The following is a 14,792-nucleotide window of genomic DNA, read 5'->3' as shown; positions in this document are numbered from 1 at the left end:
AACCCCAGGGCTTGGACAGCAAGGTCACCTGTCACAGACATCTTTTCATGAAAAATCCTTAGGATTTTTCCTCCTGAGAAGCTGAGAAACCTCAGGAACAAAATGTAAACATTGATTATCTGCTGCTGTGGAATGCAACAGGTGCATATGTGATTGGTCTCATGTGGTTGTTTCTAATTAATGGCCAATCACAGTCAGCTGGCTCAGACTCTCTGTCCAGGACAGAAGCTTTTGTTATCATTCCTTTCTATTCTTAGCCAGCCTTCTGATGAAACCTTTTCTTCTATTCTTTTAGTATAGTTTTAATGTAATATATATCATAAAATAATAAATCAAGCCTTCTGAAACATGGAGTCAGATGCTCATCTCCTCCCTCATCCAGGAACCCCTGTGAACACTGTCACAATCCCCCAGCAGCTGGAGGAGGATCTGGCCCACACCAGATCCATCCCTGCTGTGTCTCACTGGCCCCTGGCAGGAACCAGCAGCAGCTGCTGCAGAGGAAAATGAAACGAAATTTCACCTATTATCCTTTGCCTGCAGAGGAATTTCTCCCTAATTCCTGTCACTTTGGGTTTGTCTGCTCAGGGAAATTAATGTGAAATCGAGTGGGCTGTGAACTGGAAGTGCTGCAGCAATCCCAGCAGAGCTTGGACAGGCAGTTTCCTAAGTGGCCTGGCCATTCCCTGGAGCACCAGGCTAAGCCTGGCAATTTAACAGAGCCTCGAGCACCGGGGTTTGTAGACGTTAATGCAGGACCTCGAGCCAAAACCCTGTGAGAAGGAGCAGCCACGGAGAAATTAATTCAGCAGCCTTCCAGCAGCACTGCAAGGAAAGGAGCAGGGGGAAGGCAAATATTTGGCTGGTTACCCCAGTGTGTGGATGGATCAGACAGGAGGTGATGGCTCGATGGAGGACTCAGCGCTTTGCATGCTGATTTGGGGAGCATGCAGGGAAGGGTGTGGGGAAGAACAGCACGGGGAGAAAGGGGTCCAGCTGAAAAAAAAAAAAAACCAACAAAAATAACTCCCAAAAAATCACCCCAAAACATGAGGGACTATGTTAAAACCTGGGGATCATTAAGGTAAAAATCATGTAAAATATAAAATATTTTTGCAGGCAGTGAGGATTTTGAGGTCTGCATCCCTGTTTTCACAGGGTCTTTAGGGGCAGCAGGACACTGAGGTTCAGCTTTTAGACTTGGGGATTATTGAGGATCTTTACAGCCACCCTCACATAGTTGGAGGAGGTTGTGCAATTGTGTCTGACAGGCTCAGCTGGCCACCAGACCCCTCATTCATGTTGCCCGTGGCTCTGTTAACCCCTTCCAGAGCGTTGGATCATCGTGGAATCACTTATCACAGGATAAGCGATGGAGAGGTGTGAGAAAAGGGAGACTGAGGACCAGCCATGCACTTGTACTGCTGAGGTGAGGAACCTCAACCACTCTCTGTGCCTGGTAAAACCCTCCAGGGACCCTGATGCAAAATCAGATCATGAATCCCCGTTCAAAAATAAAAAATTAAATAAACCCAATGCAATTTAAGACTCTTCCCACAGCTCAGCCACCACCTGGCTGCTTTATCTCTTCCCTCCAGCCAGGAGCTGCACCCAATTCACCTCAGCTCTGTCCCACCCTGCAGGCCTTATCAGCAGCACCTTCAGCCCTGGAGCATCACCCTGAACCTCACCCAACATCCCTCACCAGCCTGGGCTCCTCACTGGGAGCATCCCTTTATCTCCCAGCCATGCCAGGAAGGTCTGCAAGACTCAATAGAAACCCTTCTTTATCATCCTCAAATCTCCCTGAGACCTTTTCCTATTTAGGATCACAGGATATTTAATATCTGTCCACCCATGCAAGCACATGGATCACACAGTCTGCTCCCAGCACAGCTCTATGAAGCATTCCTATCTATTTTTTCAGGGAAGAAAAACCCCTCTGGATTGCTCTCCAGTTTCTAATTACAGCCACAGGAGACAGGAATCCCAAGCACCTGAGTTGTAAATGCGAAGCTTATTGCTCAAGCAGACACATTACAAGCAGGCTATCAATCACTTCTGGCAATTATTGGTACTTTGTGAGTATTTTGAACTCAGGAACGTGACAGTCTCATCCATCCTGGAGCAGAGAAATCCATGGGCATTTGCATACCAGGCTGAGCTGTGGGGGGAGGCAGCTCCAGAGGGGTTTCACTGCACATTTTGGGATGAAAAACAACTTTATTCAGGCTCTGTAAAGATGAGTCTCACATGTTTAACCATGGAAGAAGAGCTTTATAATATCCCTCTATTCCTACAGTATAAAGTGCTTCTATATGTTTGTTTCGTGGGGGTTTTTTGTTTTGTTTTGTTTTTTGGGGTTTTTTTCTGTGACTACTGACTCCAAACATAATTTCCTTTATTTTATAAACCTTTTGGGGCAGGTGTATCATGGCCTGGGTGAATCAGTGCTGCTGGGTATAAAGTCCAGGGAGGTTTCAAGTCATTTGATAAGGACTGGTGAACGTTTCCTGGTTCAGAAGGAATTATGGTGATCTTAAGGGGCTTTTTCAGCCTAAATGATTCTCTGGTTCTGGGGTTCTTTAATTACTGCTGCTGAGGTGTTGGTGGGGGTCCCAGGAAAGGGAAAAACCCAGGTTGGGTCTGATCTGCCTCTAAGACAGCATGAATAAGTGATGCAGCACCTCCAAGATGCTCCAGGATCAAAGGAATTCCCAAATAAACACACACACATCTTGCAAGGGTGGTGCTGGAGGAGCAGTAATGTCTCACCCCCCGGTACTACCCATGCTCACACTCACATGGATGGTATCACACTCACACGGACAATATCACACTCGTGCACAGTCACACACACACCTCCACACCATCACAGACATTGTCACACTCACAGTGTCCCACATACACATACCACCAGTTCTCTCTCTCACACACTATCACTGTCAGTATCATTTACACAATCACTTTTCCTCATCTATTTGCACTCCCTGTGACATACATTCACACACTCATTATTACACACTATCTCACACTCACTATCATACACCATCACACACGCAGTCACTAACACACACTCATTGTCACACATTGCCACTTGCACTGCCACACAGTATCATACATGCTCATTATCACTATCACACACTCATTACCATACTCATTATCACACTTGGTCCTTCACACTCACACTCATTACCACACTTGGTCCCTCATACTCATTACCACATTTGGTTCAGCACACTCACACTCTTTATCGCATCCATTACCATATTCATTATCACATTCATTATCACACTGGGTCCCTCACACTCATTACCATACTCATTATCATACTCTGTCCTGCACACTCACACTCGGTTCAGCACACTCACACTCTTTATCACACTCATTACCATATTCATTATCGCACTTATTATCACGCTCATTACCACACTCAGTCCTAAACACTCACACTCATTACCATATTCATTATTATACTTATTATTACATTCATTACCACACTCGGCCCCGCACACTCACACTCTTTATCACGCTCATTACCATATTCATTATCACACTCATTACCACACTCGGTTCAGCACACGCACACTCTTTACCATATTCATTATCACACTTATTATCACTCCACTACACCCGGTCTAGCACACTCACTACCATATTTATTACCATATCATTACCATATTCATTACCACATTCATTATCACACTCATTACCACTCTCGCTCCCACCCCGCCTCACGCTCGCCGTTCCTCTTCCTCACGCCTCCACCAATCACGTCCCTCCCTCCCCGCGTGGCCCCGCCCCCTGGGCCCCGCCCCCTCAGCTGGCCCCCGGCGGTCTCTCGTGCGCACGCGCGGAGGTTCCGTGACCGCGGGCCGGGAGCGGCGGCGCCGGGCCCTGCTCGGGGTGAGGGGCCGGGAACGCGGCTGAGCGGTGACGGGACCGGGGCACAGCGGGACAGCGGCGGCGCCGGGACGGGGAGCTGGGCTGGGTCGGGTTGGGCTGGGCTGTGCTTCGCGGGGCGGGCACCCGCGGGCGGGCACCCCCGGCACCCCGTTCCCTGTGCCGCGCAGCCCGGGCCGTTCGCGAGGGACCGCCGGGGCGGTTGCGGCCGCTCCGGGCCCGGCCTGCCTGGGGTCCCGTGGGCCCGCGGGAACGGGCGCCGTTCCCCTCGCACCAGGCCCCCGCCCCGCCGCAGCTTCCGGAGCGGTCGGTGTCGCCCGGACAGCCCGGGGGTGTCTGTGGTACCGGGGGCGGTGGGAGCCGGCAGCGGCTGCGGTGGTGGCGGCGCTGCCCAGGGCCGGGGGAGCTCCCTGAGGGCGGGTGACCCCCATGGGCTCCTCAGGCGGGACCCGGCTTGGCCCTTCCGGAGCTCCAGGAGCTCCTGCCACGAGCCGAAGGCGTTGGGGAGCTGGAGGAGCCCTCCAGACGGTGCAGGTTCACAAATCAGCGATCTCCCCGTAAATAACAACCCCCCTGCATGCCCAGAAGGACCCAGGAGCTGTCGGGTTGGGCGCAAAGTGTGGTGAGATCCCGTGGCCAGGTGGGATCTGTGTCTGGCTGTACCTGCCCTCCTCTCGCTGCCTCAGTTTCTCAATTTAACCCGTGCCCGAAACCAGCCCTCGGCTGAACTGTCAGGCAAACGCTTTGTTCCGCCTCTGTTTTCCCCCTCCGAGGGGAACTTGCTTAAAAGCTTGTTTTGAATGGAAGCAGTCCAGATTTGGAGCAGCCGGGTTATTTCTTGTGTTGTTTTGGCTGTCAAGCCAGGCACCTTGTGCCTTGAGGATCAGCTTAGGGCAGGGACTGGGATGGATCTGCGTGCTTGGGGTTATTACTGTGACCCTTCCCTGCTGCCGATCCCTTTCTCTGTTCTTTCTCTTTGGCTGGTGCTGATCGGCGCTGGGTGCTTGTGTAAGGGACGGTGTGTTTGGGTGTGAATTACCTGGCAACAGCTTCCAGCCCTGTTGCATCGGGTTTTGCTGTGCCCAAAGCGCGGCTCAGCTGGTGTGGGGCCCTGGTTTGGGGTCGGGGCAGGGCACAGGGCACCTGTAATGCTGCTCCAGTCGTGCCCCCTGCACAGGGCCACGTTTTACTGCAGCCCTGTGGGCTCCCGGTGCTTTATGTGCTCCCCTAATCCCTGGGTAATCTCTTCCCATGGGATCTTTGGTGCCCTCCCAGTCCTGTCTCTCAAAGTGGTGTCGTGATGCTTAACGATCCCTCCTGGGCGCTCTCTTTTCTGAACAACCTGCTGAAAAGTCTCTTATTTTACCAATCTGGTGGTTTTTATTTTTAATTCAGCCCAGCTCAAGAGCTCCCGAGGCTCCTTTTCTTTTCCAGGTACAAGCTTGCATTTCGTGATAACTTTTATCAGCACTGGCAATTCAAGTTCAGAAACTTAACAAAAGGAGTTGGCATTTTTAGAAATCATCTCAGACCCATGAATTTTAAGATCCTGCATTTAAAGTGAAAGAGAATTCTGCTTTCTGGAAGTAGAGCAGAGAATTAAACACAGCTTTCAAAGGTTTCAATTTCCATTCTCCAGCTTTCTCACCACCATTTGCTGGAGTTGGAGGAGCAGGGAGTGAAGCTGCTGGAAAACACATCTGAAATTCACTCAGTTTTTTTCCTGTCCAAGTCCCCAATTAAAGCCATGTGGACAAATGTTTCAGAGGTTGTGCTGGGAGTAAAGTTCCAACCAAACAAATCCATGCTCAGACTCTGAGCCAGTGTTACCAAATACCTTCAGGGTGAAGGGCATCTGGCTGGAATATTTAAGTCTGCACTTGAATTAGCCAAGGTTTTGTTTTCACTGGAGGAAGGGTGGCCCAGAGGATTTCTGACTGGAGCCACGACTGTTTGGTGAATAAGAGCTTTTAGGGTTGATGTGAATTTCAGCTTTTCAAGGTATTTTTAAAGCTTGAGGTGAAGAGTTCTAGTCCATGAGTAAAGATGTGAGCTGGGATGTGTAACACATCCCAAACCACGTCCCACTCTTCCCCAAACCCTTTCTGCTGTGGTGTAGTGCTGAGCACTGTACAAGCAGCTCCAGTATTGAATTTCTCAACTTTTACTATTTTTGTGCTGCTGAACTCTCAAAGAGAAATCAGGAGCTGCAACTTTAGGCCTTTTCTTTGTTATTTGCCATTACTGCAGGACTTGTGTGATTCTGGCTTACTGATGCTCTCCCGCATTCCTCGCTTCCCAATCCGTGCAAGCAGCTGCTGGCTCCAGCAGCTTTAGCACGAGCTGGCAGGAGGCTGAAATGCTCCCCTTGCTCCTCCTTTGGAGCAGCAGTCCCAGCACAGGAAATATTTTCCCACTCTGATGGGGAAGTGGATGCTGGAGCACGCGACACTCGCGTGCAGCACCTCCACGTGTGCTCCAGGACTCACAGCATCGCTGCCACCCGGGGCTGAGGGACAGGCTGGTGTCACCCAGCTGTCACCCCTGAGTGTGAGGTGGCACGGGAAGGAGGTGGCTTCTCTGCTGTGGTGTCTGCTTGATTGCGTTTCCTGCTGCTGTTTCAGAAAGGAAGGAAAAGGAAACGCTGGGTGCCTCCTCACAGCCTCCCTCCTCTCTGCTCTGCGTGTGGCTGCTGCTGAATGTTTGGTAACAACTTTGGTGTTGGTTCTGTATTTGGGGTTCAGAGCACCTTGTGCAGGTGGGTGGGACAAAATGCCACAGGCTGGCTTTTGCTCTGAGTTGAGCATGGACAATGCTGATGGTCCTTGAGCTGGAAAAGTGTTGGTGTGAAACCTGCCATAAAGTGCTTCTATATGTTTGTTTTGTGGGGGTTTTTTGTTTGGTTTTGTTTTGGTTTTTGGGGTTTTTTTTTTTCTGTAACTACTGACTCCAAACTACTGACTCTTTATTTTATATAACTTTTGGGCAGTTGTATTGTGGCATGGGTGAATAAAAGAAGTGGCAGAGCAGGTGTTGGATTTGATACCTTAAGTCTTAATTTGCTGTTTTGAGCAGTGAAATAACTGTCCTTGAAATGGATTCCTAGGAAAAGATTAATAGCAGACACCGGGGTAGGATCTTGGTGATCTTGGTTTGTCACCAAGATCAGTTGAGCTGAGGGTGTTGTATAAAAATCTCAGAGCAGCTCACAAACGAATTTACACTGAATTCCTGAGGAAACTGTTGCCTTCCTCTTACGAATGCAGACGTGTGGGTGTGTCTGTTCTGTGCTCACTCTCCTCTGTCTTTTTTTAAGCTATCAAGCCACACGGGCATGACGGATGGAATGCTCCACGGAGCGTGGGCTCTTCCCCCATCCGGCAGGGATGTCATTCTGTGTGCAGATGGCATCCTCCAGTGGAAGCCACCCACTGCTGCTCTGCCTCTTGGGAGACCTGAACTTCTGCATTGGATGGGGAGGAAGCTCACGGCTCCCTGCTGGCTGCTGGGAGTTAAGCGAGCAATCAATGACGCGAGGCCTCACAAGGGAGAAGGAGAATTTATTTCAAAACAAAATGAGTTTCACTCATTCACAGCCGAATCCACCTACGCACGAGCACCAACGTGGGGATCTCCAAGTGGTTGTCCAGCATTTGGACAGATGTGTGTGCAGATAGTTTGGACAGGATTCCTTGGAATGACACAACAGATAAGGAATGTAAAATATCAGACCTCTGGTGATCGTGTGATGCCTTTGGATCTGTTCTTTTTACATCCCTTGGGGGCCGAGAGTGGTGATCTCTTCTTGTTGGAATTTATTCACTGTCCTTTGTGTCTTTGTCTGGTCTTTGGGCTCCTACCCTTTCTCTGTTCTTCTCCAAATCATCTCTTAAGGGCTTGAGTCTCTAATGCTGATTGTCCCTCGTTTCAAGACGTTCCTTGTTTTTCAACTGAGAAGCTGCAAATAGGTGTGCTTTGATCTTGAGGACCTCCTAAATCAGTGCCCTCAGCACAGGCAGTTGATTGTGCCCTGTGTTCCTCCTGGCTCTCTTGCACTCCTTCCCATCTGTTTTTTGCTGGGATCACACTGAACTAAAGAAGAGTTTGTACCGTGATTTGCAAACTGTGCATTAAGAGTTGTTTTCTGGCTCTGTTTGCATGTGTAACGCTGCACAGGAGTCACAGGAGTGATCCTGGGCCAAAACTAAGTGATCAGAAGCCTGAATGGAGCTGATGGTGTAGCCCTGGAGCTCAGATCAGTATGAATGGTTTGGGAACCATTTGTGTAACTCTGTCATTTCTGTGAATGAGTGTTGGGCCAGCATTTGGCAGCTCACATTGGGGTGGTCAGTGTGATGCTGCCAGGAGCAGTGCTGAGCATGGGGAAGGGGCAGAATGGCAGCTTGCCTTGGCAAGTGAGTGTCTGAGCTCATGCCAGGGCTTGCAGGTCTGCCTGACACAGGGATGGTTTGGGACAGATCTCTGGTGGCTCAGGTGGTGTTTGGTGCCACAAACCATAGGAAACAGTCTCCCTGAACAGTGTTTGCCCTCAATTAGCACAAGTTGCCAGCACTGGCGGGGAGTGAGTGGTGGTACCTCACTTACCCTCAGCCACAGGGTTTTGAGGCCAGTCTGCTTCTCTGGAGTCTCCTAAATCCATAGTGAACATTCTCTGTGAAAGTCAGAGCTTGTTTCCCTCTCAGATGGCTTGTATGATGTGGGGTGGGGTGATTTGGGACATTGTCCTCAGCTCCCCGTGCTCTGTGTTTCTTGCTGCAGGTCCCCAGGAGAAAATGGTGTGAGGCCAGCTCAGATGGCTTGTATGATGTGGATGTGGGGTGATTTGGGACATCATTCTCAGCCCCCTGTGCTCTCTGTGTTTCTTGCCGCAGGTCCCCAGGAGAGGATGGTGTAAGGCCAGCTGTGCTGCCCCTCGGAGCCGCGTGGTGCCCGGAGCTCAGGGAGGAGCATGGCCGCAGCTCAGGGAGCGGGAGGCGGCTCGGGCCCAGCCGCGCCCTCGGGCCCGCCCGCTTCTGCCCCGGGGCACGGCAGCGGCTCCACGGCGGTGGCGGTGTGGGAATGGCAGGATGAGTTCGGCAGGTGGAGGCCGTACCGAGGCAATGTCTGCAGCTACATTGAGCAGGTTATCCAGGCCTCGCAGCAGAAGGGCCGGCGCTCGGGGTCGGGGCTGGTCAGCAGCATTCCTTTGGGACACGCCGATCCCGCCTTGGCTCCCTATGTCATCGACATTCCAAGCCTGACGCAGTTCCGGCAGGATACAGGTAAGGGGGATTCCCCACCCGTTCTGCTGGTGTGCTTGGGGACAAGCAGGGCCTTGTGCTGTGTATGAGAGCCCTGCAAAGCTGTTTGTTACCGTGCTGGGCAGCTCTGTGAGCATCTGAGCAGCATCTGCTGCTCTCCTAATGCTGTGTGGAAAAATCTCTGGAGCTGGGTGCAGGCAGACAGCCATGATCTCTTCAGGAGCATCATCAGGGGACCCCTGGAGCTCCCAGCCTGTGAGCCAGAGCTCTCAGAGCTGGAAACTTCCCTCCCCCCCCAATCCATTCAAGATCACTTGTGTAAAAAAGGCCTTTTTACGATTCCAACCCTCCTGCTTGAATCCCTTGCTCCCTCTGGAGTTGGAGTGCCAGCTGCTTTGCCTTGGCATGCAGCCCTGCTCAAGCTGCTTGTGAGTGCCTGCAGCCCCGGCACGACACCAAAACGCTGCAGCAGAATCTTCCCTCCACTTGTGCTGGGTGAGCCTGGCTCGCTTCCTCCCAGGGAGAAAGGGCAGGGTGGGCTCAAGAGCAGAATTGAGACCTGATTTTCATTCTCCCATCTCCTGGGGTCACTGGGAGTAGCAGCTCAGAATTTGCAGAGATGACTCCTGCCCTTTTTTACTGCAGATGTGCTGAGCAGCTGGAGCTTAGAAAAAGGGCAAGGATGGAATGTATGCATTTCATCCCTGGAAAATCCAGGGAGATCCCAAATTATACACCCCTGATGAATGGCTGCTTTGGAAAGCTTTTCATCCATCAGTTTCCCCTTTGTCAATGTCTCTCCCATCACTCCAAGACGCAGTTGAGCATCATGCCAAGCTTGTAGAGGGGCATGTGCTGGTTTCTTGCCAGTTGAAACAGTAAATGAGCAATATTTTGAATTAACTGCATGATCAGCCAGTTCCAGCAGGAAAGGGAAGTGGTTGGAGCAAATGTCAGTGATCATCACAGCTGCATCCGTGTTTTTATTCTGACTTGGTGACCTTAGGCTGAGTTTATCTAGTGATGTCCTGGGTGAGATGAGGAGCTTTCTAAGCTGGATGGAGGTGTGCTCAGCTTGGCCTGTTCAAACACCTGGAAGGCCAGCTGAGGCTGTGGTGGTACAGTGTGGACCACCAGAGCTGGCACCAGCAGCTGTTTCTCTCCTGGTTTTTTCATGCCAAACTTGTGAAGGAGCCTTCCAGCCTCTGGCCCTTCCAGCCAGTGCTCCAGCCTGTGGGCAGCAGCCCTAAGCTGTCTGGTGAAGGTGAGCAGAGAGCCTGTGGGGTGGGTGAAATGTGTCCCAGTGTGAATGGGACATTCTTTTCCACAAGTACAGCTGTCTGTCCTTAGAGGGTTTGTATCTCTTTAGGTCCTCAAAGATCTCTTTAGGTCCTCAAAGATCTCAAAACAGTCGCTGAATATTGTCCATTTTAGGGTGGTTTGGAGCTGTTCTTCTCTGGAGGACAGTCCAGTTCAATTCTGGAAATGCTGTTGGCTGATATGATCTCATCTTTCCGCTAGATCTGAGTTTAAGTTAATAACAAAAAGGCTGATTCTGCTCCACAGCTCTCCTGCAGTGTTTCCCATTGATCCCAAGGGATGCCGATCAGTGCTGTGAACTCTCTCCACAAATACCTGTGTGCTCTGCAACGTGACTGTTGGAAAAGCTCTCACATCCCCTTGCCATGGCCCAGTTCTGAGCAAAGCTTTTTGTCTCTGCAAGACTGCCTTCAACGTGAACCTTCCTGAGCGAGCCGCCAGCTGAACTTTGTCATGTGCTGGAGAAAAGAATCTCTACAGGAAACATCCCCATGAAAAATCTTTAAACAGTGCAAAAAATAGGCTGTTGTATTCTGCTCATTAGCTATTAGACAGATAAATAGGCTCTTCAAAGGAAGCCAGGGAGAATAACAGGAAGCCAGTGTTAACGGGAGCAGCGTCCCCAGCAGCAGGGAGTGACAGCTGTGCGGGGGGATCTTGGGGCAGGATTAGCTGTGGGCTTCAGCTGCTGCTCAAGGCAGATTAGCTGGGAGTGAGTGCAGGGGAGCAGCAGGAGTTGTCCTCTCCCCACAGCTGTTTGCCCACCCTGGAGAGGAATGCCAGTTTCCCTGCCAGCCTGGGGGAAGGGAGATGTTTTCCAAGCGCATTGCCTTGCTCTTGTTGTTGACTCCTAAAAATCTTCTTTCTACTGCTGTTTGAGGGTGTTAAAAGCACAAGTTGCTTGCAAGTCCTGCAGTCCTCTTTGTGCTCTTTTAGCTTCTGAGCTGCCAATGGAGCAGGGGAAGCCTTGCTAATCTCCTGAGATGTGTCCCACTGGACACCTTGCCTTACCTGTAGTAGTCCCCTTTCTCTGGGAGCAGGTTCCCTGCACTCATTTCTAAATGTAATGCCTGTCTCACCATCTCATTCCCAGTCCAGTCCCATCCCATTCCTAGCCCTCCTCCTGCTCAGGGATTCATTCCTGAAGTTATCCACCTTTTGAGGCTGGCTGTGTTTGTGAAACTTAGCAGGACTTGCTGAATAGGAGAAGTCATTGCTAGAGTTTGCTTTTGGCTGTTTAGTCTGCTTTTCCACTAAGACATCAATGCCAGGCTGGGAAGGCCATGTTGGTCCTGATAGTTTCAGCCAGAGGAAGGTCTGGTCCCACAGGAATCTTGAGCTCCATGGTTGAGCTGTTGGGGAGGCTGCTGTAGTGTTTTAAGTGTGCTGATGAGATGTTTGTTGGCTGGTGTCACTGGAGAGTCCTGCTCTGCAACAAGCAGAGTGCTTGGTGCTGCTCTGGAGCAGAAATACAAGTCCTTGGTCTGGCACATTCTGCCTTGGAAAGGGCCTTAGCCTTTGTGTCAGCTCTGGAGCTCCAGCAGTGCTGAGATAAGGGAACAGTTACAGTTTTCACAGCTCTTGGGTACAATAAGAGCAGCATGATCCTCATGCCAGCATGCAAGCAGGCAGAGCCCAAACACAGCAGCAGTTGGATTCTGGCCTTGTGGAATCCCATGTGGGCTGTCCTCCCTCTTCTTTGGGATGTGCTTGTTGGGCATGAAGCCTGCCTGGATTGTCTGTGCCCCACAGACAATCCAGTGATATCCTGGGGCAATTCTCCTCAGGCTTTAGGTGTGGGTATTTGTAAACGTGCCAGTTTTCACCTGGGGTCCTGGAACATAGTGCCAGAACTCTCATGACCTCTTTAGAGGCTTTACTTTATTTTTTTTTTCTCTTGGTGCTCTTCTTTGAACTCCTCCTGTGTTGTTCCAACTTGCTGCACCCCTGTTCACCCTCACCTTCCTAAATCCCCAGACTTGCCTTCCCCACAGCTTTTTCTGCTCCTCTTTCTCTGTGCAGAATGTTGCTGAAGGTTTTTCCTGCAGGAGCAGTTTTGACCCTGCTGCACAACCCATTTTCAAAGGTTACAGAGCTTCTGTCCTGTTGGGTGGCTTCCTTCCCCTCTCATTAGGCTGCTGCTTTTTTGAAGTGAGGGATAAAGTACCCAGGAGTGGAGTCATCCTGGAAAGCCAGGCTTCCAGGGAGGTCGAGCTCCAGCTGTCGCTGTCGAGCGGCCTTGCAAGAGTAGAGTTTCTCCTTCCATTTCTCTCCCTTTGTCTGAACAGCTGCTCTCTCCAGTTTTAAGTCACTTCATTGTCTTCCCCTCTCTGGTCTTGCTCTCTCTCTCAGCAGTCAGAAGTTTGCCCTTCTCCAGAGTCCTTGCCCTTGCCCCTTGTGGGACTTCCCCCACTCTCCCAAGATTGAAATTTCCCCGACCCTTGTGTAACAAAGTGGGTGTTCAGCCCCTTAAGTGCTCCTACAAAGTACTTCCCGATGGTGTCTTGTCTCTATAGTTACTCTGTTGTCAAGGCTGTGGGAGTTGTTTTTTTTTTAACCAGATCTGTGCCTCAGCCGGATTTTTTTTTTTCTTTTTCCTTTTTTTTTCCTTTTAACGTCAGGGAGGCATATGTGATCACTGTGCCTTTGTGCTTGGGTGTGTCTGCGTCTGCATCCTCTCTCCTTCCCTCCTTTCCCACCCTTCCTCCTTGCAGCTTTTGAACCTGCTGCCAGCCCACAATCAGATTTGGCAGAAGGACAGATATCTCAGAGATGTTGCGTTTTTCTGAGCTTCATGAGCAAACCCAGCCCTGTTGGGAAGAGAAGATCTTTTAGTGCCCCTCTTGAAGGGAGAGTGAGAAAGGCTGTGTGGATCTGTGCAGAAACAAATCCCCAGGACAACACCCCCCTTTTCTCTGCTGGCTAAATTGTTGTGTGTGACAGTGTTCACAGGGGTCTCAGGCTGAGGGAAGAGATGAGGATCTGACTCCATGTTTCAGAAGGCTTGATTTATTATTTTGTGATATATATTACATTAAAACTATACTAAAAGAATAGAAGAAAGGATTTCTTCAGAAGCCAGCTAAGAATAGAAAAAGAAGGAATGGTAACAAAGGTTTGTGGCTCGGGTTCTCTGTCCAAGCCAGCTGTGATTGGCCATTAATTAGAAACAACTAACATGGGCGAGTCAAAGATCCACCTGTTGCATTCCACAGCAGCAGATAATCAATGTTTACATTTTCCTCCTGAGGCCTCTGAGCTTCTCAGGAGGAAAACTCCTGAGGAAAGGATATTTCATGAAAGATGTCCCTACAGCTGTGTTCACTGTCCCCTGCTCTCCCCACAGGGACCATGCGGGCTGTCCGCAGGCACGTCTTCCCGGGGGACTCTGCCGCTGGCCAGGGCGTCGTGTGGGAGTGGCAGAACGACGAGGGCGGCTGGTCCCCGTACGAGATGAACGTCTGCGTGTTCCTGGAGCAGGCCCGTGCCACCAACCACCAGCGAGTGGATCTGGGGCCCTTGGGCTACAACTATGAAGTTGACTTTGTGGCTCAGGTGCAGACCAACAAGAGCACGCGCTTCCGCCGCAGCGTTCAGAGGCGCTTGGACGCCCCGTACCCGGTGACCACCTCCACCACACCCCTTCACACTGGCGTGGGATGTTCTTGCCAGCAGTGCTGGCCAAACAGCGGGACTGGCCCCATCACCACGCGCTACCGACACTCCACAAACTCCCCCAACTCTGCCACTGCTCATCAGGTTCCCGGGAGGACAGCATCTGTAAGTTCCTCCAACGTCGGCTTCGTGCCCTATAACAAACCTGCTTTGACTGGAGCGAGGTCAACACCGAGACTCAATGCACAGAGCACCTTGGTTTTGGCTCAGACTGGGAACCTCAGTGCAGCATTGGCAGCATCTAATGGAGTCAGGTACAGATCCTAATTCACCTTTAAATACCATGTGTGTGTCCAGCAGATCCTAATTCACTTTTAAATACCATGTGTGTGTCCAACAGATCCTAATTCACCTTTAAATACCATGTGTGTGTCCAACAGATCCTAATTCACCTTTAAATACCGTGTGTGTCTGTCCAGCAGATCCTAATTCACCTTTAAATACCATGTGTGTGTCCAGCAGATCCTAATTCACCTTTAAATACCGTGTGTGTGTCCAGCAGATCCTAATTCACCTTTAAATACCATGTGTGTGTCCAGCAGATCCTAATTCACCTTTAAATACCCTGTGTGTGTCCAGCAGATCCTAATTCACCTTTAAATACCATGTGTGTGTCCAACAGATCTGCTGTGT

At 50.6% G+C, this 14,792-nt stretch overlaps 1 protein-coding gene across 1 annotated transcript in view; it reads left to right on the top strand.

The window, feature by feature from the left end:
- The first annotated feature begins 3,854 nt into the window (after positions 1-3,854).
- The window catches only part of DTX2 (deltex E3 ubiquitin ligase 2), a 35,336-nt gene continuing 24,398 nt past the window's right edge, over positions 3,855-14,792 (top strand). Inside the window, exons 1-3 of the mRNA XM_054287246.1 lie at positions 3,855-3,906; positions 8,796-9,185; positions 13,831-14,413. Coding sequence (XP_054143221.1) covers positions 8,873-9,185; positions 13,831-14,413 — 896 coding nt within the window. The 5' untranslated portion in view covers positions 3,855-3,906; positions 8,796-8,872. The remainder of the gene's footprint in view (positions 3,907-8,795; positions 9,186-13,830; positions 14,414-14,792) is intronic.

This window comes from Melozone crissalis, unplaced genomic scaffold, assembly GCF_028551555.1.
Source record: "Melozone crissalis strain CALT ecotype California unplaced genomic scaffold, PUWL_Pcris_2 ptg000057l_1, whole genome shotgun sequence".
NCBI classification, from domain to species: domain Eukaryota; kingdom Metazoa; phylum Chordata; class Aves; order Passeriformes; family Passerellidae; genus Melozone; species Melozone crissalis.
This window is presented reverse-complemented; position numbering and strand designations above follow the sequence as displayed.